Source organism: Pan paniscus, chromosome 2 (genome assembly GCF_029289425.2).
Source record: "Pan paniscus chromosome 2, NHGRI_mPanPan1-v2.0_pri, whole genome shotgun sequence".
Classification (NCBI taxonomy): Eukaryota; Metazoa; Chordata; class Mammalia; order Primates; family Hominidae; genus Pan; species Pan paniscus.
The window spans coordinates 158234621-158261633 of NC_085926.1; the positions used below are offsets into that span (position 1 = coordinate 158234621).

At 35.0% G+C, this 27013-nt stretch overlaps 1 protein-coding gene across 2 annotated transcripts in view; it reads right to left on the reverse strand.

Moving 5' to 3' along the window:
• Window positions 1–27013, reverse strand: part of IFT80 (intraflagellar transport 80) — a 142411-nt gene that overhangs the window by 41057 nt on the left and 74341 nt on the right. Inside the window, exons 10-13 of one of the 2 annotated variants that reach the window (XM_055110634.2) lie at window positions 21446–21625; window positions 9598–9716; window positions 5856–5930; window positions 2823–2986 (exon numbers count right to left, since the gene is read on the reverse strand). In XM_055110634.2, the coding sequence (XP_054966609.1) occupies window positions 2823–2986; window positions 5856–5930; window positions 9598–9716; window positions 21446–21625 (538 nt within the window). The remainder of the gene's footprint in view (window positions 1–2822; window positions 2987–5855; window positions 5931–9597; window positions 9717–21445; window positions 21626–27013) is intronic. The other variant, XM_055110635.2, reaches the window with a different exon arrangement.

Consider the following 27013-nt stretch of genomic DNA (forward strand, 5'->3'; position numbering starts at 1 on the left):
GGAGAAGAAGGAAGGCAAAAATAGCAGCTCTAGTACTTAATCAATCACCAAAAGGGGTACTCAAAGCCACCCAAGATCTATTTATGGAGCACCTATTATAATACAGAGTACTACACTTGACACAAAAATAAAGAAGCTCCCAAATTAGGAAGGAACCAGTGATATCAAATGCAGATGGCACCCTTCTAAGAGTTAAATACGTTGGGTACTTCAGTTGTGTTTCCTATTGTTAGCATTTACCTCTATTTAGCCATCAATAAATGCTAATTTTTTTAAAAAAGGAACATACAAAATATTTTCCCCTCATTTTAAGTTCTACGATAATTTTATTTTAGTCTTTTAAGTTTATATTTACAGCAAAACAGAGTTACATAATTATCTTGTTTAACAAAAACTTACATAAGTAAAACAGATAATTTATTGGCATATAAATTCATATTTCTTTAAATGTTAATAATTCTTTCTAGCTTTAAAATTCTATCAATTATCAATGGATTAAAGAATAATGAAATATGTTCCAGATGTGAATTAACTACAAAAAATTTCAGAAAATTTCAGAATGTGTTCAGTTGGGAACACATATACTGCCATGCCTTGCTCAATGATGGCGATATGCTCTTTGAAATGTGCCGTTAGGCAATTTATCATTGTGTGGACATCATGGAGGGTACGTCTACAAACCTAGACAATATAACTTACTATACACTTAGGCTATATGATATAGCCTATTGCTACTAGGCTACAAACCTACACAGCAAGTTACTGTACTGAATATTATGGACAATTGTAACACAATGGTATTTGTGTACCTAACCACGTCTAAACATAGAAAAAGGTAATGCACTATGACATTACAATGGCTATGACATTACTCGGTGATAAGAGTTTTTTAGCTCCATTATAGTCTTATGGTATATGCAGTCTGTTGTTGACTGAAATGTTATTATGCAGGGAATGACTGTACTTTATTAAAGCTTTTATCTAAAATATGTGGTGTTGAATAAGGAAAGCATAGACAACTCATAGTGATCACAGGGACTTTCAATCTTAAGTTTATTGAAAACAAAAATCTGGCTTCCAAATTACTATTATTTTCACAATTTATAGTTATCTTAATTCTGTCTGCCATCTGGATACTATATTATTCCATTCTGTTTTCCTCTTTTTTAGCCAAAAAGGAAGTCCTTTAAAAAAAAATTACCAAAAGTCTTCTCTCAGAGAAGGCCTAAATGAAGAGATAGAAAAGCTCTATTTAGGAGAGTTATATTTCCTGCCAGTATAAGAGGTGCTATTATCTGAAGTACTGAAAATTAAAAATTAGGACAGTTTCTAGTTCATGAATTAGGTCTTCTGTGGTGTGAACTAACAAAATTAACATTCAAGTCAGATTTTTTGGTAACAGTGTTTCATGATATATATTAACAGAGAGAAACAGTTATTTAATATTTAATATTTTTCACTAGGTTTTTGGGATCACTCACTCTTAACTTTCCTCTTACCTCACGGCTCCTCTTCCTTTTATTCATCCCTAATTACTGATGTGCTGTGTTTGGTCCTCTTCTTTGTGTACACTTACTTCCCACTGATTTCATTCAGTGTTATGGCTTTAAGCGCTAGCAGTATACCAATGACCACCAAATTTATATCTCTAGTCCCAACCTCTCTCCCGAGCCTTGGACTTGTTTATCCTATTGTTCACTCGCATCCCTGCTTGGCTGTCTAAGAAAGATTTAAACATACCAGGACCAAAATCAACTCTTGGTTTGCAGACCGACCCCCTCCAAATGACCTCCTTCTCTGTCTTCCATCTCATTTACTCAGGATAAAAACCTACAATAATATGCTTGCCTTCTCTCTTTCCTCCATGCCCACATCTTCACCATGGCCAAGTCTTTACATGATCTGGTTCCTGCCTATCTCCACGTTGTCCTCTCCTCCCACTCTCTACCTAGCTCATTTTGACCCAGTCACATGGCCTTCTGGCAGTTCCTTTAACATGCCAGTTACTCTCACCTCAGAATCCTTGCACTTGATTGTCTGTCATTCCCCTGCCCCACCTTCACAACGCTTTATTCTCTCACCCTGCGCTAGTTTTCTTCATAGCATGTATCATTACCTGACAATTTATTATATATTTATTAAATTTTAATTTTTATTTGCTAATTTTGTTCACCATTGTATCCTGAACTTCTAGACAAGTAGTTGCCACATAGTAAGCACTCAATAATACTTGCTGGATGAGTGAATCTGTGATACATATATGCCCTAATAAAATGGTTTCATTGTACTATGTAACCCAAAACACCTGACATACTTATATTTATTTATAACTACTAATGTGGCCTAGATTTTTAAACAGAAAATTTAAGTTATTCATACCTTTCTTTCAATTAACTTAAAATATGAATTTAAAAATATAAACAAATTAAATAGTTCAATGAAGTGCAATATTTACTATGTTACCAAATGAAGAAAAAGGGAATATTTAAAAAGATAAAAAACTTAAGCCGTAATATACAGTTTTAGGACCACAACATTAAGTTCAAACTCTCTACCAACAGCTACTGAATATATAAAGATTTTTTTCCTGATTACTGATCTTTGATGTTGTGACAATATCTGTTTGTTCTATTAACTGGATATAGTATGACAACTTCAGCTGCTTAACTAACTCATGTTTTGAAAACAAAATAGAAAGCTCGTAATTCTTTTTCTATAAAGCTGATGTACTGGTAGATAAGAAAATGTAAGTTAATTTGTGAAAATTTTATAGTGTTAACAAATTTCATATTTGACAGGAAAAATTATAAAAATATACTTACTTTTTTCATCAGCTTTGTCTCTTATTGCTATGGTATCATTACTCAAAGACACAGTCTGTGCGTTCAGAATATCTGTTCTCATTCCAGGAAATTTTGGAGATGAAATAAAGCGCCCTTCATATGAATATAAATAGATACTACTACCATCTACAAGAAGAAAATGTCTAAAAAATAAAGAATAGAAATAGATTCTCAAATAGGAGTATACTTTATTTTTGTTTTCATATTACAGAATAGTTTATCCTTGGGAAAAAAAATCTAAATCTTACAATTAATATAAATGTGTAGATATATAAGGAATAAAACATTTCAAACACTGAAAGCCAGCATTGGTTGTTTTGGTTTGTTTTCTGGGTTTTTGTTTTATGATGAAGTAGGAGAAGAAAAATGAAAATGTCCATAATCACCACCCTATACACTAAAATTCTGACTTCTTTTACATTATACCCACAATTCATTTCCTTTCCTAAAGAATATTCTATACAAAGGCAATCAAAAAAATCGTATAATTTACAATACAGTCATTTTAATGCTGGGTGCTATTTGTTTCATGAAACAGTCTTAATATATATTTTATAACTAAAGATTATGCTAAAAATAATTAAAGATTAACTAGTGGTTAAAGTCTAAAGCAGTGAAAATGACTAAAAAAATTAACATTAGGGCAAGCATTTATTAAAATAAGGCAGTTGTGACTTTAAAATCATATGGTGACTATCAGTATGTATTCATATCTAAAAACACCTATTTTTTTGCCACAGGGTCAGATTCATCTGCTATGCTGACAACCATATTTAAGGCACAGGGCTCTCTGTAGTTAATTTTTTATTAACTCAAAACATAAATATTTTATGGCTCTTATATTTTTCCTTTGAAAATTTATGAATATTGTACAAAATAATTCAAGCAATACAGAGAAAACAAAAGACCTCTTCAGATCCTACCTCCATAGAGATAACTATGGCAAAGTATGAACTTCCAGAACTTTACTAACTCACTCATTCCTGATAAACATGTTTCAAATTATTCACTGTTTTAAAGAATGTCTACAGTGTATATATATCTCCATATGTCTGCCCTACTTATTTCCTTAGTACAGCTTCTATAAGTGCAATTACTGGATTAAAGACCATACATTTAAAATTTTTAAATATATCTTGTTTTATTGCCCTTTGAAAAGTTGTATTGATTTACACACATACTATGGCTATATTGGTGTGCCTGTTTCCTTCACGCTGAAGACATTATTACTTTTCAAAATCTTATGTTTAATGTTTTAAATATCCTTGATTCAGAACTGGTTCTTGATTTAGGAATTGCTAAATGTTCTTTTTTTGCTATGGAAACAAAAAGGAAATAAATGCCAAAACCAATGAAAAATTAGTATCTAATTAACACCAACCACATACACTTCAATTAAATTAATACTTGAGGGTTGGTAGGTAGTTTATTTAATTGAAGGGTTTGGCCCTTACATACTAGCGTATGGTCATACATATTGGTTTATGAAAACAATATTTACTAAACTTGACAAAGTGACATATATTAGTATATATTCCTTTGTCTCAGTCTAAAAGCATTTTCTTTTCCAATAAGACACTATGGCTTTTAACCTATTTGTGAGTAAACACCCTGTTTGAAGGGGCAAACATCTCTATATACATAAATAAGACCAATGATAGGCAGTAACTAAATTTTTTGGCTATTTATGCCATTAATATATGTCTTTATTAAGAGTATATTCAATAAATACATTTATAAATAATGTATAAATGAATTTATTTCGAACTGTTAAAGTAAAAAGCATTTCAGAAACATGATTTTTTAGATAGCTGGTATCTTACCTTTTAAATGACAAAAATGACTTATTTTTAAAAATTTATGATGTAACTAAATAATTGATACATTTCAATTTCATTAAATAGATAACATAAAATTTGATATAACATTTTCTTGGTCACTCAAGGTCATCAATATGGTGATCACATTTTTCAATAACTATTTAACTGATAACTTTGATACTCATAAGAATCTGTTGGTGCACAGAATCATTATACTACTCAGCTACACAGTTCTGTGCTTTTAGTTTTCTCCATGTTCCCTTGCCAGGCAGCTACTTTCCTTCCTGTCATTGTGCCAGTCTCTAACAGCCCACCAGTACCATTCTTCTTCTGGTTTTCTATTTATAAAAAGCTGTGGGCTAGAAAACCTGATAATAAACACTATTAAGAGTTGCCTACATGATGAGGAATGAGGAATAAAGCACATGGTTTTGGTGCAAATATTTTATGGGTAGATATTTTAGGTAACTGTCAATTATATTTTCATAATTTTTAACAAGTTTTATTGGGTTGTAGCTGTCTAAGTCCTCCTCTGATTCAGTAGGCTATCACTGTACTCAAGAGACTAATTGACAGTTTTCATGGAAAAGTGTAGGTTCTTGAGTAATAGCTATTCCTAATTTACTCCAGTTAATTGCCTGGCATTTCTTAGTCCTGTATACACTGAATGTCTTAGTAGAGAAAACTAGTTTTCAAACTTCAGGTCACAGACCAGTAGGCCCATGAAACCAAAGAGTTTCAACCAATATTTAAAACAAAGCAGAAAAGAACAGAATAGAAAATAGGAGGACTATGAGGTAAAAACTCTTTAATAGTTATTTACCTGTGTTGCTCTCATTCTCTCATGTCATTACTCTGATGTTTACTTGTAATGAGTTTATTCTCATCACTTAAAATAAATAGCTTTAAAATTTGTTTTAATTTCTAATATCGTAAATGCTGATATATTTAATCCACATATAACCCTTAATAATTTTCTAAGACTGTTAAGAAATTCAGAGACTAAAATGTTTCAGAATCACTGATTTAAATAACTTATTTATTCTTTTCTTTTTCTTCTAAAATGTAAAATAGAAACAGATTGGTTCTAAATGACTAGTATACCATTCTTTTAATTGGATGTTTTTATTAAAGAGTGCTTTAATGCTATTTATTTTAAACCCAGATCTAATAGTTAAACATAATAAATTACCTTTCTGCCTGCAGAATCAAACTAACAGTTCCTTCTTTGAGATCAAATATAATTGGTGTGTTCCAGTTCTTCGTGCTAAAAGACAAGTACAATGGATATTTATTAACATTTAAAATACCAAATACTTTTAAATAAGTAGATTGGTATTCATTTTAAATAAAGTTACTTCAGTTTCATAGCAATTATATACATACTTTTATTACAGCACTTGGTGCATTGTTCTGAAATTATTCACTTATATGTCTGTATCCCCAACTAAAAAGCAGAGACTCTGTATTCCCAGCAATTAGCACATAATAGGAATCCAATAAATGTTTACTGTAGGTATTACAACATGCGAACTGAGGAATTCTAAGTTTGAGTTCTGCCATGTATTGGCTCTGTGAGTTTGGGCAAGTCATCTAATGATTCTCATTTTAAAAACAGTAGCAGCATGGCATAATGAAGAGATGATAGCTTTTTGTTAGACATATCTGGATTAGAAATATGGTTTCACCACCTGTCAGCCACTTGATTTTTTCTTTTTTTCTTTTTTCTTTTTTTTTGAGATGGAGTCTCGCTCTGTCGCCCAGGCTGGAGTGCAGTGGCACAATCTCGGCTCACTGCAAGCTCCTCTTCCCAGGTTCACGCCATTCTCCTGCCTCAGCCTCCCGAGTAGCTGGGACTACAGGCGCCCGCCACCACGCCTGGCTAATTTTTTGTATTTTTAGTAGAGGCAGGGTTTCACCGTGTTAGCCAGGATGGTCTAGATCTCCTGACCTCATGATCCACTCGCCTCCGCCTCCCAAAGTGCTGGGATTACGGGCATGAGCCACTGTGCCTGCCCACTTGATCTTAACAAGCTTAACCTGCTAAGCATTAGCTTCCTTATTTGTAAAATAGGGATAATGATGACTTACATTGTGTCTGGCAAAAGACCTGTTATAAAGCAGGTACCAGAAAAACAGAAACTGTAATAACAGTAATATGATGAACATGATTATTTTTCCTGCAGGCCTCCCAATGCTATTGTTGGGTTGAAATGAAAAGATTTCTGTGAAGCATTCTGTAAACTCTAAAATACTATATAAATGTAAGCCATGAACATGCTTATTGAATAAATGGATTAATAAATGAACAAACATCATTTTGTTTTTATACGGTAACATGAATCAAAGATCGGGGTGGGTAAAGAGAATATTTACAAACAGAAAAACCCATCCTTAAATAATAAAAATTGTTCCACAGTTTAAAATAAGTTTTATTACTTCTATATATTCTGAATTTCTCTCAGTAATTTTCATAAAGCCAATTCTCTACCTCAGATTAAATCCCATGTTCAAATCCAGAAGATGAAGGAGGGAAGGGGAAGGAAGCAGTGAGTAAGCAAACTGGTAGGCAACTAATCTTGGCTAATGCAAAGAATCTGATAATCATTTCAGTAAGTAAATACATGGACAAAGCAAAATAAATTACTGCTAATAATTAGTGATTACTAATTACTGACTTAGTAATTATTAATTAGTCTGGGGTTCATAGATATGATAAAGATATATGCTTTTGTACTTTAGAAAAAATATCACAAAATATTTTATTAACTAACCTTCGTTCTTTGTCAAGAGAGTTGGTAAGAAATGTAGTGATTATGTGAGGGTTTAATATCCCCTTAAAAGTATCTGAGATTTCTGACAACTGAGAGATATATAAATGCCATGGAAACATAAACTCCCTAAGCTATAAATGCTGAATAGAACAATAATATTTTCAATATAATTATCTGAAAAATCAAATGAAAATTTAATGTAGAATGCTTATATATTGTTTTCTTTTTCTGGAACTTCTTTTCATATAAACCAGTAAATTACTTGCATGTCTGTTTTTAAAATTATATTTTTATTACTAAAAAAGAGCCAACAGTTATTAAGAACTTGTATTCAAATCCCTGCTTTCCTTTAGTAACAAAGTCAATAATCTGATGTAAGGTAAGTTATCTAATCATTCTCTATGTCCTTTAGCTTCAGCTTTCAAATGAGAATAATAATAAACATGAAAGTATAACAGTTGCTCAATAAGTGATAGTCATTATTATCTAAAATGCTAGTAGATTTTTAAAACTTTATGAAATATGTTTTGGTGGTGATTCATTCCCACTACTGCATCCTTGCATTTCATTACCACTGCTGCATCCTGGTATTAATATTTTGTACCTTAATAAGTGTCTTGACATCAAAAAGAGGAGGCAAGGTTCAAACACAAAAGAAGAAAAGCAACCTTACATTTGCCACACATTAACTTGTAAGGGAAAAGTAGAGTGACCAAAAAAATTAACAGCTGCTAAACTTTGGGTATTTTTAAGGCAACTTCTCTAATACATGTAACACCTAATGATACTAATCCTACAGATTCAAACATTATGTCCTTGCCACTATAACTAGTAGAATAATGGGGAAGTTATTATGGGGAAGTTAAGAGCCTTATCTTTCTTCAAACAAACACTGAACTGAAAAGATCTCTGTTTTCCCCTGCCCCATGAAAATTAATTATTCAAACATCTATCTGCATTAAAGTGATTGTATGATTTTCTCACATTCTATAATCCCTTCCTCACATCTTAACTGCTTAACTTAGTATCTTTTTTGAATCTTCCCAAATTCTTACTGTTCCTCTTTTGCTCTCATGTAAGGGAAAAAAAAAAAACTCACATAAAATTAAATTGCCTGTTTCTTTATCCACTCGCCTCTGTTTCTTCTATTTCATTATTCCAGATTTGGCTATTTGTCCCAAATTGCAGATTCTGATTAGTAGCAGGTTTACACATAATGAGTGGGAATTTTTAAATATATAGTTGTAGCAGTTGTTATTTAAGTTAAATACCTTTGTGTTGTGTACTACTAGACTTGGATACCAAGATGATGCTATACTTTACATATTTTAATTCATTTATTCATTCAAAAGTATTTACTAAGTACCCACACGTTGGGCACTGTGCTAGGTGCTAGGCATACAGTGGTGAATGAGACACATAGAGTCTCCATCCTCAATTTTATATTCAATGACTAAACTATACATAATGTTATAAATATAAGGACAAAATTTTAAAAAAATCCTTAATTATTTCTAACTCTTGAAAGTATTATAGTGGTTATGTGAGTTTTCTGGATAGTTGAGGAATCAACTGGTAGTATGCTAGAGCCAGCCTGTACTAGTTATTAAATTTTCAAGAATTTTGTAAGCCAACTGTTAAATAAAGCCATTATTTATTATTTGAGACAGGGTCTCACTCTGTTGTCCAGGCTGGAGTGCAGTGGTAGGATCACAGCTCACTGCACCCTAGACCTCCTGGGCTCAAGCAATCCTCTAGTACCAGCCTCCTGAGAAGCTAGGACCACAGGTGCGCACCTCCACACCCAGCTAATTCAAAAAATTTTTTGTAGAGATGGGGTCTCACTGTGTTGCTTATGCTGGTCTCAAGCCCCTGCTCTCAAGCAATCCTCCTGCTTTGGTCTCCAAAAGTGCTGGGGTTACAAGCATGAGCCATTGCGCCTCGCTTGTCTATTAACTGTTGATGTACAAACCTCATTAGATCTATTTTCACTGCTCTAAGTTCACTTTCTCTCACTTCCGGGTTTGAGGTAGTTCAGGATAGCTGAGGTTTTGAGAAAGTTAAGCTTAAACCAAACCACGCTGATGTGAAATCCTGAAAATAAACTCCTCAGCACAGACCGACAAAACTCTGAATTTTTAAGAAATGCAAGATGCTTACGAGAACACGTAACATTGAAGAGACGTTGAAACAACTAAGTGTGCATAGTTCAAAGATGCTTTAATGACTCTATCACGGAATTCCAGTAAATCCACTGCATCATTAAGAACATTACGAACCTAAACAAGGAAAAATAAAATACCAATAAACATTATAACATATCCAAATTTTATTTAGATAAGTTAGCAAGATTTTGAAACACAAAAAATTAAATGCACTACTGATTACCTAATCATATAAAAAAGAATTTAATAGAAACTAGGCATAAGATAGTATACCTAATATTAAAAAACCAACTGACAAAGCATAGATACAGAAAATCTCTTAGAAATAAGAAGAAAAAGACCTACTGAGATTTCTAACTTGCAAGCCAAACTTAATGATGTAGCAATGGAGTGATACAAAAAATATTCCAACACTGAGATATAGTCAAAGGAGGGTGGCATATTGAAGTTGGAAAGATTCTATGTGATTTCTGCCCAAAACGGTAAGAATATCTCTTTTTGGTGTTAGATTTTACTTTAAAATATACATTCTAAAAGAAGAGACATAATTGCTTTAAAAATCAAAAGTGGGGTAGGAGGTATTGGTAAACAAACCAATTGCATGGTGAAGAAGCCAAGCTGCAGGGAGTGGGGAAAGGTATTTCCATATGCAAAAACACAAAGACAGTGTCTAAAAAAGCCAAGCAGCAACTAACAGAGAGATTTGCTTAAGACAGTCAGATTTATCATAAAATTTGTAACAGACTATTTTGCAAGGATTTTAATATTTGGCAGTTTTGGAAAAAAATCTTGAAGTTGATGAACAAATTGCAAGAAATTAAGAAAAATGTTGAGCAAGTTAAATTTACCTATCTCTGGTCAATAACAGAATGGGAATGGCAGTATAGTTAAGAGAAAAAATATAGGGGAAAAAAGTAATTATACCTAGAAATTAGTACTGCTTTAAGTTCTCCTCAAAATGTTACCATTTTTCTAAATATAATGTGACAATTATAATATTAATGAACAATGAAAAGTATGGAAAGAAAAATAGGAAGGTAAATCAAACTTCTTATAAGTACTTCAAAGAAGTACTTATGCCTACTAGGCATTGCCATGATCTAAATGTTTGTGTCTTAAAAATTCATATTTTTAAACCTAATCACCAATATGACAGTATTAGCAGGTGGAGCCTTTGGAAGGTTGTGAGCCCTTATGAATGGCATCGGTGCTCTTATAAAAGAGGACCCAGAGAGCTGCCTTGCCCATTCCACCAAGCATGGACACAGCAAGAAGGCACCATATATGAATTAGAAAGTAGGCCCTTGCCAGACACTAAATCTGCTGGCACCTTGATCTTGGACTCCCAGCTTCCAAAACTGTGAGAAATAAACTTCTGTTGTTTATAAGCTACCCAGATTATGGTATTTTGTTACAGCAGCATAAACAGAATAAACAGGTATGTTATGTCTTTTTACTATCTGCTCTCTAACTCCCATCTCCACCAAAATATTGACCCAGCAATCTCATTTCTAGAGTTCCATCCCAAAGATAAATAAGCAAAACTATAAAATAACATATGCACAGACTATCATTACAGCACTATTAGTAATAGCAAAAGACTGGAAATAGCCTAAATGTCTATTGATAAGGGACAGGTTGTATAAACTATGATATAGTCACACAGGGGAATATTATACAGCTATAAAAAGGAATAAGGAAGATCTATAGATGTCCATGAGATGTAGTAAAGTGAAAAAATGTGCCAGGTGTGGTGGCTCACGCCTGTCATCCTAGCACTTTGGGAGGCCAAGGCAGGCAGATCACAAGGTCAGATCGAGACCATCCTGGCTAACGTGGTGAAACCCTGTCTCTACTAAAAATACAAAAAATTAGCCGGGCGTGATGGCAGGCCCCTGTAGTCCCAGCTACTCAGGAGGCTGAGGCAGGAGAATGGCATGACCCCGGGAGGTGGAGCTTGCAGTGAGCTGAGATTGTGCCACTGCGCTCCAGGCTGGGCAACAAAGCGAGACTCCCATCTCAAAAAAAAAATGCAAGATGCAGAACAGCGTGTATAGTATGATACCTTTTATCTAAGAAAGGGAAGAATATGAAGATATATGGATTTGTTCACATTTAAAAAAAAAACAAGAAATCTTAAACAGTATTCAGTAACATATTATTAGAATAATATTAATATTGTTATTTTCAAACTATATTTTAGGATATAATGTTTTTAGGAACCAAAATTTTCTGGTCAGAGAGAGTTACTCTTAAAAAATCAAGAGTAAAACTCTATAATCTTAAATTTAAATTAGAAACAGCATAAACTCGTGATGTATTTTCATCGGTCAAAAACAAAAGCATTTCTTCCCAGTGTAGACTCAAGTAAGAAGAAAAATGAAAAAAAAATTTTATCTAGAAGTAATGATCAAATCAGTAGCAATGAACACACATTATTTACAGATCTGATTGTGGTCTATAAATAACATTTCCTTCCAAAAGGAGCAAGGCCCTCATGGAAAAATGGTTGATTCCAAGTCTAGATGGGAAATGTACAAAAGAAGCCTGAAACATCTTGTCACACCAGAAAGCAAGGAAGCTATTGAAATCAGTCAAAAGAACATAGGAGCCAACTGGCCAAAGATGAGACAATTTGAGCATTAAAGAGAATAACCACGATGGGTTGAAACACACAGAAAATGTTAAAATCTACAAGTTTATCATGATAACATCAATGACAAGAAAAAAGAAATTCACTGGGCATGCTAGGAAACCAACTTATTACTTGAAAACTGGCAAACAGGAAAATAATTCAGCATTTGTTACCATTCCCCACAGGGTAATCTAATGGTTGAGGAGGCAAACAAAGTCTTTTATAGGAGAATTCTAGCTAATAAATGTGGAAGGAATCACAGAATTACAATGTTACTATTTCACAACCCCCAATGAAAAATAGGTCTAAACAACTATCATTAATGGCAGCTAAAAACATTAAGGTACAAAACCCAGTGGGAAGCTATATGATAGATGAATCAGGTTTATAATACCTGAACACGCTGATCAAATCTTAATATCACTAAAAGAGAGACAAGCAGACATATGTGCCTCCTAATGTGATGCAACAGGAAGTGCACAGCATCACCTAAGGCTCTAAACCCAATAACCAGTCTAGAGGAAACACAGGATAAATGAACATATTAATTGTAATCAAGGCTGGGCATGGTGGCTTATGCCTTTATTCCCAGCACTTTGGGTGGCTGAGGTGGGCAGAGTTCGAAACCAGCCCAGGCAACAAGGTGAGACCCTGTCTCTACAAAAAACAAACAAAAAAAATTAGCTAGGTGTGGTGGCAGACGCCTGTGGTCCCAGCTACTCGGGAGGCTGAAGTGGGAGGATCGTTTGAGCTTGGGAGGTCAAGACTACTGTGAGCCATGACTGTGCCACTGCACTCCAGCCTGGGTGATAAAGTGAGAGCATGTCTTGAAAAAATAAATACATAAATAAGTAAATAAAAATAAATAAATGTAATCATACCACAAAGATGGAATCAGTCAAATACAGAATGTGGGAAATTCAACAGAATAGCCTGGTTCCTTTAACAAATAAATTGTAAGTAAATAAATAAGAAGTTGTTTCAGATTTAAAAAGACTTAAGAGACAAATTAAATGCAATGTGGGGCTTTATTTCCTGATAAAAACAAACCAACTAGAAAAATATATTTAGAAAATAATTGGAGAAATGTGATCTGTTACTGTAGAAAGACGTTAGGAAAAGACTGGGGAAATGTGAATGTTACTATGGTAATGTTAAAATGAAAATAGTTCTTATCTTTCAGACTGTTTAAAAAGAACTTAAAAAACAATTCCAGAACTAGTGACGAAGAAAAAGACACGAATATTTTTGCTCACCTCTTCAAGGAGTAGGAGGAATGACTGTAAAGAGGGGAGTAGTCTGATGACAAGTTTCAAAGGAGCTAGAGTTTTTTTAGGGAAGAGGAGGTTGTAGTGGTCTAGAATCAGCAGGAGTAAGGAAGACATCTAACCAGATCCAGTGATATGCAGCGCATCAAAGAAAAACACCTCTACTTGAGAAGGCTGGAGGAAAAACACGGCTCTCAGTAGTCAGGTGTTGTTTTTTGTTTGTCTGTTTTGAGATGGAGTCTCACACTGTCTCCTGGGCTGGAGTGCAATGGCGTGCTATGCAGCTCACTGCAACCTTCGCCTCCCAGGTTCAAGCTGGGGCTCTTCCGCCTCAGCCTCCTGAGTAGCTGGGACTACAGGCGCCCGCCACCACACCCAGCTAATTTTTTTGTATTTTTAGTAGAGACAGGGTTTCGCCGTGTTAGCCAGGATGGCCTCGATCTCCTGACCTCGTGATCCACCCGCCTTGGCCTCCCAAAGTGCTGGGATTACAGGCATGAGCTACCGCGCCCGGCCAGTAGTCAGCTGTTGTTAATTAGAACAAGAATGCTCTTAGTGAAATGGCTGAGCTTTGTCTGCAAGGCCACAGCTATATGACTGCAGGTTGTGTACTGCACAACTCTGGGTCTATGTGAATGGTGCCCTCTGGAATTGAGCAGGCCGCTGACTGCAGGTGGTGTCTTCAAATTTCCTAGGCCTACAACTACACATATGAAGCCCCATGTAGCAGGTGGCTGTAGATTTTTTTGGTCTCCTTTCAGGACGGAGAGAAAGGAGCTACCTCATAGACCCCCAGGCTCTGATTTCAAACAGACACTTGGATCTAGTCCCTTGTCTCACTTCAAGTATTAATACTTTCAGTTTCCTTAGCCAGCAGGAGCAACCTTCCTCACTGCCTTTCCTTGCCTGCTTCTGGACCTGAAGTAGGTCTGAGACTCCACGCTGTATTTTTGTTCTGTTTCTGGTCCACAGAGACCTTTATCTTGTTTTTGAGTCCAGATGAGTCTTATATATATATAATATATGTAATAAATATATATTATATATAAATATATATTTTATATATAAATATATAATATATATTTTTATATTATATATAATATATATTTTATATAATATATATATTTTATATTATATATATTTTATATTATATATTATATATAATATATATTATATATTATATATTATATATAATATATATATTATATATATTATATATAATATATATATAATATATATTATATATATAATATATATAATATATATATATATATAAATCTTTTGGTGCCAAAAGTATGTCTCTTTCTTCCATGTATGAATTAACACCATTTTCACGAGAAGTCTGAGCTCTCAGAGATTTTTTTTTTTAAAGATCCAAAATGCCATCTTCTAGAAACAGTTTAAAGCTAGTAGAATGATATAAAAACTTTAAAGGGAAGTTGTATGTTAGTTTCTTTATAGCAACATGCTATCTAGTCAAACTGCCTGCAAACTTTCCTAAACAAACAGGTTTAAGAAAATTCAACATTTAAAAATACAATTGTATAGGCCTCTAACATTATTAAAATTATAGATAGATTTCTTAAGATCCATATTTCCCTAAAGCCTCACATGGAGGAATGTCCCTTTTTGTGAATCTGGTACACTTGAACCAAACCAGAATAAAGCATCCTAGCCATAATAACAAAACTAAAGGCACTCTAGTAATTGCTGTTATAGTTTCAAAACTATGGCAAATTCCACATCAGAAATGTTCTGTGCTGAATTTTTTTTTTTTTTTTTGAGACAAGAGTCTTGCTCTGTCACCCAGGCTGGAGTGCAGTGGCGTGATCTCAGCCCACTGCAACCTCTGCCTCCAGGGTTCAAGTGATTCTCCTGCCTCAGCCTTCTGAGTAACTGGGACTACAGGCACAAGCCACCACGCCCGGCTAATTTTTTGTATTTTTAGTAGAGACGGGGTTTCACTATGTTGGTCAGGCTGGTCTTAACTTCTGACCTTGTGATCCACCCGCCTCGGCCTCCCAAAGTGCTGGGATGATAGGTGTGAGCCATCGTGCCTGGCCTCTGTGCTGAATTTTAAAATACACCTATTACTCTGTTCAACTCAGGGCAGCTCCAGGATTAATTTCCTGATATTCGCATCACCTAATTCTTCTATATGATCACAATATTTAGACTCCTCAGATTGACATAAGTCTAAACATTCTGTTTGCACATTTGCAAAACACTCATTTAATCCTATACATAGCTATAATCATAATCATAGCAATAGCTATGATTTTTGTTTTACATATATTATCTCATTTCATCTTCAATATTACTCTATTATTAGCTCTTATTTTTACAAGACATAAAGTGTCCTGTAAGAATTAGACACTTTTGAACTTTGATGACTATTAAAAGCCAAATTTATACCCCATCCTAAAGTTAGAGTGGCAGGAGAGAAACAAAGGTAACTTTGGGACACTAGAAATGCCTCACCCTTTGTACCTGCACGCTTTCCCTCCTAGGCACTTCCTTCTAACAAAGACATCAAGGATCTCTTTTGGAAAGAATTATCCACTGGGCTGCTTCCTGGAGGCAAGAGGCAGATTAAGAAACTTTTTCACTACAGGCTATCATGTCCCACAAAAGCTGAGGTTCAGGGAGACGGTAGGGCAAATAAGTCTACTGTAGGAAAACAGCACCAGCAGGTCAAGGTGTAGATTTAACAATCATGACTCAACATGATCTCTGGTTTCTGAGTTAATGAAACACGGATAAACCAAAAGCCAAAGAAGCCTCTAAGGAAACTGTAAAATTCTAAGTTGGGCAAACAAAAACAATTGTGATTGTTTAGTCTCACTGAAATCCTGTGACTCCACCTTGCAACAAAAGTGGGCTGTTAAAAAGTACAGCCCTCAGAAAGCGAATCCTCCCAAGTGTCCAGAGAGATCTTCCCAGAAAGGCAAACTAGAGTTAACAAACTGACCAAGCAACTACTTTGTTGCTAAGAGAGTTCTCAGGATATTCTTGGTGTAAAACCAAAGAAAATGACTGGAGGCGAGCCTCAATCAATTTATAGGTTTATTTTGCCAAGGTTGGGGATGTGCCCAGGAAAAAGGAACACAAAATCACAGGAACATCTGTGATCCATGCTTTTTCCAAAAAGGGTTTGAAGAGCTTCAATATTTAAAGGGAAAAAAAGTGGGCAGGAGGGGAAAAAAGAAGGAAGGAAGGAAGGGAGGGAGGGAGGGAGGGAGGGAGGCAGGGAGGGAGGGAGGAAAAAAGAGAGAGAGAGAGAAAGAAAGAAAGAGGAGGGAGGGTATGGTCACATTCTTGTGAGGTTTAGATTAGAGCTCACTGAATCCACATGTTGCAAGTGAAAACAGGTACAGGGATAGTCAACTATGTATTCCCCCTGCAGTGAATCTGAATTTTTACATAAGATAAACACAGAGTAGCAGAAGCAGTGAAATATGCATTGTCTCCAGTGAGCAGAGGGATGACTTCTAGTCTTGTCTTTCTCCCATACCTGTGAAGATAAGCTGTTAATTTACATTGTTAGGGTGAAACTCAACAGAACTCTGTTTTAGGGTAAAGATCTTGGGGCCTACAGGGAATTTACTTGTGAGCATATTGTAAGGGAAGCCCTCTGGGGAGGTATGTGTTCTTCTATCTTTGCAGCTACCTACTTAGGAACAAAATGGGAGGCAGTTTTGCATGACTCAGTTCTCAAGCTTACCCTTTCCCTTTGACATAATGAGTTTGGGGTCTCAAGATTTTTATTTTCCTTTCACACTCACCAGCTGGATTTTAGCTATAAATGGGTAATCACTGTGTGTTGTTTTCCTTTCTCCCCTTTTCCAAATTGTTTTCATTGCAGCCACCCTCTTTTCCCTTTGCCATTGTAAACTGGGAATATGGAGAGTGGGAGGGGAGGGGAGAAGAATCAAAATATATATTTATGTATAGTTTTCCAAACCAGAGAGTTGGAGCTGGATGCAATAACCATAGAGTCTAGGTTATCTTTTTTTAGAAAGGGGATGGGTTTGTTTTCAATCACTTATAAAATAGCTGCATGATAAAGTAGTATATTTCTGAATCATATGTATAAGAGTAGGTTGAATATGTATCCATATATATGAATAAAGGAAGCTTGTAAGGTGACTCCCAGTGATCTCTGCCTCCTGGTATTCAAACCCTTGTGCAAATCTCTCCATTTAATGTGGTTTGGACCTAATAGCTTGCTTCTAGTAAATAGAATATGGCAACAGTGATGAGATGTCACTTCTGAGCTCAGGTTATAAAAAACTGTGACTTATGTCTTGCTTGCACTCTCTCTGGCCCTTCCTGCTTGCTCTGCTAAAGCAAACCACCAAGTTGTGAGCTGCCCTATGAAGAGGCCACATACAAAGAACTGAAGGAGACCTCCAGTAAATAGTCAAGAAAAAACTGAGGCCCTCAGGTGCAAATGACACTGATGAACTGAATCTTGCCAACCATCACGTCAGTGAGCTTGAAAGCAAATCTTTCCCCAGTTGAGCCTTCAGATAAAACTAAAGTCCTGGTCAACGCCTTGCTTGCAGCCTTGTGAGACTGTGAAACAGGGGAGCCAGTTAAGCCATGCCTGGATTCCTGACTCACAGAAAATGAGAGATAATAATTGTTGCTGTTTAAGCCACTATGTTTAGGGTTATTCATTATGCAGCAATAGGTAACTAACACAGTACAGCTGCTAAACAGCTCAAGGATAGACTATAGCATATATCTATCTATCATTTTTTGTCTGCCCAGAATCAAATGACATCTTTTCTCATAAATATACATTGATTTTCCTTTAGGAAACCATTCCTTCCACTCTTCTCAGTGACTGGCTAGATGGGATTGACTCATTTTCCCCTGCCTCTCCCTGACTAAATACAGTTGACTCAGGCTCAGCATATGAAATCCAAGGCTGAGATTTCTCCTGGAATTACTAGGGAAAAAAAAGCACTCTTTCCGCTGAACTTGAAGTTGGTAGAATGTCAGCCTGGAACTACCAAGGCCACAAAATAGAGCCTTTCTGAAAACTAAGACAATTACAGAGAAAAGAAGAGTTGAGGAAGAGAAAGAGATGAAGTCCTCTTGGCATTATTTAAGCCTCTGAACCAATATATGCCTCTAAGTCAGTCTGTCTCTTAACTTCACAAGAATCAATAAATTTCCTTTTTTTCCCTTCATTTTTCACTTTAAATCAATTACAGCTGAATTTATGAAAAAAACATTTTCAAGGTAATAATCTAGGGGGTCCATAAAAACAAGGACCAAATCTGTCTTGTTCACTTCTGTATTCCTCATTACTTAGCCCAATGCCTGGCAAGTAGGGATCACTCAATAGATACCCATTGAACGAGTGAATAAAATCATTCTAAGAAGAAACATGAATAGGCCTAACTTAGCAAAAATGCAGTCAAATGTTTTATAATCATGGAGAAAGTAAAACCTCTTTAAAAAAATAAAAATAATGTTCTAGTTTAAAACTTTAAAAATTATTTATAAATATTATTTTAAACACAAAGATAATTTAGATTAGATAAGCCATTTAAGCATTTCCACGGTTCATCTTATTTCACATAAAAATCCTCCATCAGTAGGATAATTCCTTTTTATTATGAAAGAAGAACTCCTCTTTCTAGATATGGTCTCATGTTGGGGCATTTCTATAATTAAGGCTAAATCTTATTTTAGCACTACTATATTAGCTATAAATATAATATTATACCCCAATTAGTTGATTAGAACTCACAATGGATTCTATGTCATATACAGAATATTATAATGGTTTAGATCCCAGGTTAATTAGAAGAAATATACATTAAACCATCATCTAGATCCTAAATCCTTCTTAAAGGAAACACAGAAGATAGAGGGACATGTCAAATCACATGATGGAGATACAATCAGCCCAGTCCAGACTGAGAAACTCTACCAGACAGATAGCTTGGTTCTTCAACAAACAAAATGCAGGACAGGAAACAGAGATAGAAGGGGACTCTATAGACCAAAAGAGACTTAAAAGATACATCAGCCATTGCAATATGTAAAACTGGATCCTGATTCAAACAAAGTTTTGTGGCATGTAGGAAACAACTGGACATTTAAATACTTTGTCGATATTTGATAATATTAAGAAATTATTATTATTATATGATATGATAATGGTAGTGTGGTTATATTAAAACAGAGTCCTTATCTTTTAGTTATATATACTAAAATATTTATAAATGAAATACAATGTCTGAATTTGGGGAACAAGGAAAGTAGATAGGACATGGACTGGGCAGGCTTAAGCATGAATTGGTGATTACTGGGGCTGGGTGATGAGTACATGGGGATTCAATATACTAGTCTGTGTGTGTTTTAAATTATCTAAATAAAAAGTTTTACAATTTTAAAATAAATAAACAGAATAAAGAAAAAGTATAATATACCGAATTATTAGTAATCTAGTGATAATATTATCCAAATTTTAAAATCTGGATATGTGGGCTAACAGAATATTTGAATAGACCTGCCTATGCTTCTAAATTTTTATAGTAATAATATGAATTATGAATACTGAAGATAGAGGCAATTGATACAGGCAAAAGGAATTAGAGGAAGGTCGAATCCTTCTTTTTCAGAGGATTTGCATTGGCACATGGTACTTTGATATTCTCCTTGTACCTTTCTTCAACTAATTATTAATATATTAAAGGCAAGGCACTGGGCTAGAGGCCCTGAAGGAGAGACAAAGATGAGCCATGAAGATACTTGTGCCCTCCCACTGTGTCCTTTGACCTGTAAAACATTTCTCCCCACTTCCCACTGCCACATCCCAACCTTCTTGTATTAACCTACAAAATATTTCACTTCAAAATTTTCTTCTGATGGGACTGAGGATACACTATACCAAAATATGGCACTATGGCATACTGAATATTTTAAGCTAAAGGAATTTGATAAAACAAGAGCAGCAGGAGGTCAGTCTGACCTTCCCCTACTCTTCTTCCCTAATACAGGTCATAAAACCTAGAAAGGATTTTCTGACCTTTTTCTGAAGCAGGTCATAAGACTCTCATGTGAGAGGTGCCCTCCCTATACCCAGAGGAAAGTTATATCCTTATTTCTGAAGACACAGGGACACAGAGAAGAATCTAAACACACAGGTCTTACTAAATTTCCCCCAGCTTATTACCACTAGATCATACTTTTTTTGCCCTATTGTGTATCGCCACAACTGTCTACTCTTCATCAAATGTAGCGTAAAAGCACACAGGCTTAACTGTTTCTTCAGGTCTACATTTCCTCAGGAAGGCTCCAGTGTCATGTAAAACTTACATTAAATCAATTTATATGCTTTTTTCTTATTAATATATCTTTTGTTATAGGGACCTCAATCATGAGCCTAGGATGGGTAGAGATATTTTTCTTCCCCTACACTTCCTAATTCCCAATAAGAACTTCCTATACCATTTTCCCATTTTGACTCTCCTTAGGTAATTCTTAAAATAAAATTTAAAAAAAATCAGGTTAAATAAGTTCATCCAATTACAAATAAGTAAAACAATTAACTCTGTCAGTAACTGGCAGATTAGGCCTGCCTTGGATTCAGCTCCAGGAGTCAAATCCAACATGCTCCTGTTTGTTACAGCTTTTTCTCTCCTTCCCTCACTGAATCCACATATTTCCTCAAGGTTTCCAATTTCACTGTATTTGTCCTAAATGCATAACTGAAGTAGCTTTGGGCATTCAGGTTCTATATCTGTGAAAGGTTTTTATGTCAGAGAAAGTGACTAATGGAATAGTTAAAATATTTCTAATGTGACTGAATTTTTATAAGCTTGACTAAATATAATTAATGAAGATAATTCCATATTCTCTACAGTTAACTAATATGAAAAGAAGCAGGTTTAATCAACCTTGGAACATAATCATACCTGCATGGCCCTTCTTTTAGTTAATGTTACTTGAAAATTCTTCCACTCCCAATGTTGTTCCACCACATGTGCAAAAACAACATGTCCATTTCCACAGGCTCCAGCAATCTGAGTGCCATCGATAGACCATGCAATATTAAATATGCTGCCAGTGTTGGGTTTTTCTAATGCATATGACCACTGGGGGAGAAAAAACAAGAAAAAGATGGACTTACTGAAAAAAATTTTTTAGGAAGTTTTAAATCAGGCACATGACAACATAATAAGATCATTTTTAAAAGAATGTCTATTCTGGAATTATTAAAGTATTTTTCTTAATAAAATTATAGTGTACTGAATGGAAAATACAGATGTAATTGTTAAAGTTCACAGTAGAACATCATGCTAAAACAGTGTATGAAATATCTCAAGAACTGTAAAAAACCCACATCATCTCAATGTTTACTATTCCTTTTAAGTAATAATACTTAATAGGTAAACACAAAGATTCTGTAGAAAAAACAAAGACATCTTACTATTCATTCCTAATATATAGTCTCTACATCTAAAAAAAATTCTCATTACAGTATTTTAAGAATGTCACAAAACAACTGAAACTCAACACACAATGTAACTAAAATAGCTCTGACCCACATCTTAAATCATGAAATTACACGAAACTGGATCTATTTCTTTTTTTTTTTTTTTTTAACAGACTGCAGTAAGTATAACCTCTCCTAGAACCTATCTAACTGTTTGAGAAAGTTATCTAGAGATATCAATAAGCATTAAATAGGACAAAAGAGATTCTTGTGTGTGTGTCTATAAATAAGACATAAGAAAAAAACAAACTTTTTAATACATGGTATTATATGCACTTGTTTCATTTTTCAGATGCAACATATGTTATTTGCTAGGATGATTAATTTGACTAAGCTTATACACATATTCTCTTTTCATTCTTCCAGCCTTACAGCGTATAATCACAGTCTTGATTTTGTTGTTGTTGTTGCTCTCGGCTGGATATATATACATATATATATATTTTGTTTGTTTGTTTGTTTTACATTATTTTTTTCCAGAAATACTTATTATTAGCTACAGGCTCACTTTGACAACAAATCTAGGGGAACGGAAAAATATAAAGATTTACTAATTGATGCTATTACAAAACAAGACTTTAAAATTCCTAATGAAAGTTCATACATAACATAAAAATACTGAAAGGCTCTTCGACCACTCACTGACACTTTTACAACTCTCCCCACCCTCCAACTTTGGAGCCACTAACTGTTGCTTTAATGGCTTCAGTAAAGGCCTAATAATAAAGTTACCAAGGAGAAGATAATGAACAAATCATAACCTTTGCTTCATCAGCAGTATGAAAATACTAGAAACTTCCTTTTAGAAAATTAAGAAGAATCAATTAAAAAAATACATATAATATTTGAAGTCATCTTTTGAAAATAACTGTAGAAGACTGGGAACTTCAAAGATACTAATAACCTGCTTTGGGCGATAAAAGGAAATTAATTCATTTGTGTTTGACAAACAAGAATTAGGAAACATTACATGAATACTATTTTACACAAAGATTAAAAGTGGTTGATAATGACAAATAAGACTTGATATATTAACATATAGGCTTATGGCATCTCTCTCTCTCTTTCTAAATCTAGTCTATCCTCATGGTGTAGAAGAAACAGAGATCTTAGTTTAATTTCTATTTTAAAACCATACATTCATATAACAGTCCTTCCTTAACCATGGGGATAAGTCCCAGGATCCCCAGTGGAAGCCTGAAACTATAGATGGTGCTAAACCCTATGCAACCTATGTTTTTTTCTATATATACATACCTATGTTAAAGTTTAATTTATAAATTAGGGAAAGTAAGAGATTAACAATGTCTAATAATACAATAGAACAATTATAAAAATATACCATAGTAAAAGTTATGTGAATGTGGTCTCTATTTCCGGAAATTTACATTTCTGACTGCAGTTGACAGAGGGTAACTGAACTCACAGAAAGAGAAACTGTGAAAAAGGGAGGACTACAAATTTAAAGTATGGTTTTATTTTTTATTTTTATTTTTTTATATGTGAAAGATTCATTTTATTATTTAATCTGTGCATAATTTCAAGGGCATTGATGGAAAAAGATGCTCTTTCAGGACAGCCAAGAAGTATCAAGTTAGGCCAGCAGTTGCCCTGAGCATGCTTGTTTAAGAAAGGAGATCTGACAGGAGAAAGGGTCATTGTCAGCTTGTTTTTTATTTATTTATTTATTTATTATTATTACTATACTTTAAGATTTAGGGTACATGTGCATAATGTGCAGGTTAGTTACATATGTATGCATGTGCCATGTTGGTGTGCTGCACCCATTAACTCGTCATTTAGTATTAGGTATATCTCCTAATGCTATCCCTCCTCCCTCCCCCGACCCCACAACAGTCCCCAGAGTGTGATGTTCCCCTTCCTGTGTCCATGTGTTCTCATTGTTCAATTCCCATCTATGAGTGAGAACATGCAGTGTTTGGTTTTTCGTCCTTGCGATAGTTTACTGAGAATGATGATTTCCAATTTCATCCATGTCCCTACAAAGGACATGAACTCATCATTTTTTATGGCTGCGTAGTATTCCATGGTGTATATGTGCCACATTTTCTTAATCCAGTCTATCATTGTTGGACATTTGGGTTGGTTCCAAGTCTTTGCTATTGTGAATAGTGCCGCAATAAACATACGTGTGCATGTGTCTTTATAACAGCATGATTTATAGTCCTTTGGGTATATACCCACTAATGGGATGGCTGGGTCAAATGGTATTTCTAGTTCTATATCCCTGAGGAATCACCACACTGACTTCCACAATGGTTGAACTAGTTTACAGTCCCACCAACAGTGTAAAAGTGTTCCTATTTCTCCACATCCTCTCCAGCATCTGTTGATTCCTGACTTTTTAATGATTGCCATCCTAACTGGTGTGAGATGGTATCTCACTGTGGTTTTGATTTGCATTTCTCTGATGGCCAGTGATGATGAGCATTTTTTCATGTGTCTTTTGGCTGCATAAATGTCTTCTTTTGAGAAGTGTCTGTTCATATCCTTTGCCCACTTTTTGATGGGGTTGTTTGTTTTTTTCTTGTAAATTTGTTTGAGTTCATTGTAGATTCTGGATATTAGCCCTTTGTCAGATGAGTAGGTTGTGAAAATTTTCTCCGATTTTGTAGGTTGCCTGTTCACTCTGATGGTAGTTTCTTTTGCTGTGCAGAGGCTCTTTAGTTTAATTAGATCCCATTTGTCAACTTTCGCTTTTGTTGCCATTGCTTTTGGTGTTTTAGACATGAAGTCCTTGCCCATGCCTATGTCCTGAATGGTAATGCCTAGGTTTTCTTCTAGGGTTTTTATGGTTTTAGGTCTAACGTTTAAGTCTTTAATCCATCTTGAATTAATTTTTGTATAAGGTGTAAGGAAGGGATCCAGTTTCAGCTTTCTACATATGGCTAGCCAGTTTTCCCAGCACCATTTATTAAATAGGGAATCCTTTCCCCATTGTTTGTTTTTCTCAGGTTTGTCAAAGATCAGATAGTTGTAGATATGCGGCATTATTTCTGAGGGCTCTGTTGTGTTCCATTGATCTAAATCTCTGTTTTGGTACCAGTACCATGCTGTTTTGGTTACTGTAGCCTTGTAGTATAGTTTGAAGTCAGGTAGCATGATGCCTCCAGCTTTGTTCTTTTGGCTTAGGATTGAACAACCTGCTGCTGAATGACTACTGGGTACATAACGAAATGAAGGCAGAAATAAAGATGTTCTTTGAAACCAACAAGAACAAAGACACAACATACCAGAATCTCTGGGACACATTCAAAGCAGTGTGTAGAGGGAAATTTATAGCACTAAATGCCCACAAGAGAAAGCAGGAAAGATCCAAAATTGACACCCTAACATCACAAGTAAAAGAACTAGAAAAGCAAGAGCAAACACATTCAAAAGCTAGCAGAAGGCAAGAAATAACCAAAATCAGAGCAGAACTGAAGGAAATAGACACAAAAAAAAACCCTTCAAAAAATTAATGAATCCAGGAGCTGGTGTTTTGAAAGGATCAACAAAACTGATAGACCGCTAGCAAGACTAATAAAGAAAAAAAGAGAGAAGAATCAAATAGACGCAATAAAAAATGATAAAGGGGATATCACCACTGATCCCACAGAAATACAAACTACCATCAGAGAATACTACAAACACCTCTACACAAATAAACTAGAAAATCTAGAAGAAATTGATAAATTCCTCGACGCATACACTCTCCCAAGACTAAACCAGGAAGAAGTTGAATCTCTGAATAGACCAGCAACAGGATCTGAAATTGTGGCAATAATCAATAGCTTACCAACCAAAAGGAGTCCAGGACCAGATGGATTCACAGCCAAATTCTACCAGAGGTACAAGGAGGAACTGGTACCATTCCTTCTGAAACTATTCCAATCAATAGAAAAAGAGGGAATCCTTCCTAACTCATTTTATGAGGCCAGCATCATCCTAATACCGAAGCCAGGCAGAGACACAACCAAAAAAGAGAATTTTAGACCAATATCCTTGATGAACATTGATGCAAAAATCCTCAATAAAATACTGGCAAACCGAATCCAGCAGCACATCAAAAAGCTTATCCACCATGATCAAGTGGGCTTCATCCCTGGGATGCAAGGCTGGTTCAATATACGCAAATCAATAAATGTAATCCAGCATATAAACAGAACCAAACACAAAAACCACATGATTATCTCAACAGATGCAGAAAAGGCCTTTGACAAAATTCAACAACCCTTCATGCTAAAAACTCTCAATAAATTAGGTATTGATGGGACATATCTCAAAATAATAAGAGCTATCTATGACAAACCCACAGCCAATATCATACTGAATGGGCAAAAACTGGAAGCATTCCCTTTGAAAACGGGCACAGGACAGGGATGCCCTCTCTCCCCACTCCTATTCAACATAGTGTTGGAAGTTCTGGTCAGGGCAATTAGGCAGGAGAAGGAAATAAAGGGTATTCAATTAGGAAAAGAGGAAGTCAAATTGTCCCTCTTTGCAGATGACATGATTGTATATCTAGAAAACCCCATTGTCTCAGCCCAAAATCTCCTTAAGCTGATAAGCAACTTCAGCAAAGTCTCAGGATACAAAATCAATGTACAAAAATCACAAGCATTCTTATACACCAATAACAGACAAACAGAGAGCCAAATCATGAGGGAACTCCCATTCACAATTGCTTCAAAGAGAATAAAATACCTAGGAATCCAACTTATAAGGGACGTGAAGGACCTCTTCAAGGAGAACTACAAACCACTGCTCAATGAAATAAAAGAGGATACAAACAAATGGAAGAACATTCCATGCTCATGGGTAGGAAGAATCAATATCGTGAAAATGGCCATACTGCCCAAGGTAATTTATAGATTCAATGCCATCCCCATTAAGCTACCAATGACTTTCTTCACAGAATTGGAAAAAACTACTTTAAAGTTCATATGGAACCAAAAAAGAGCCCACATCGCTAAGTCAATCCTAA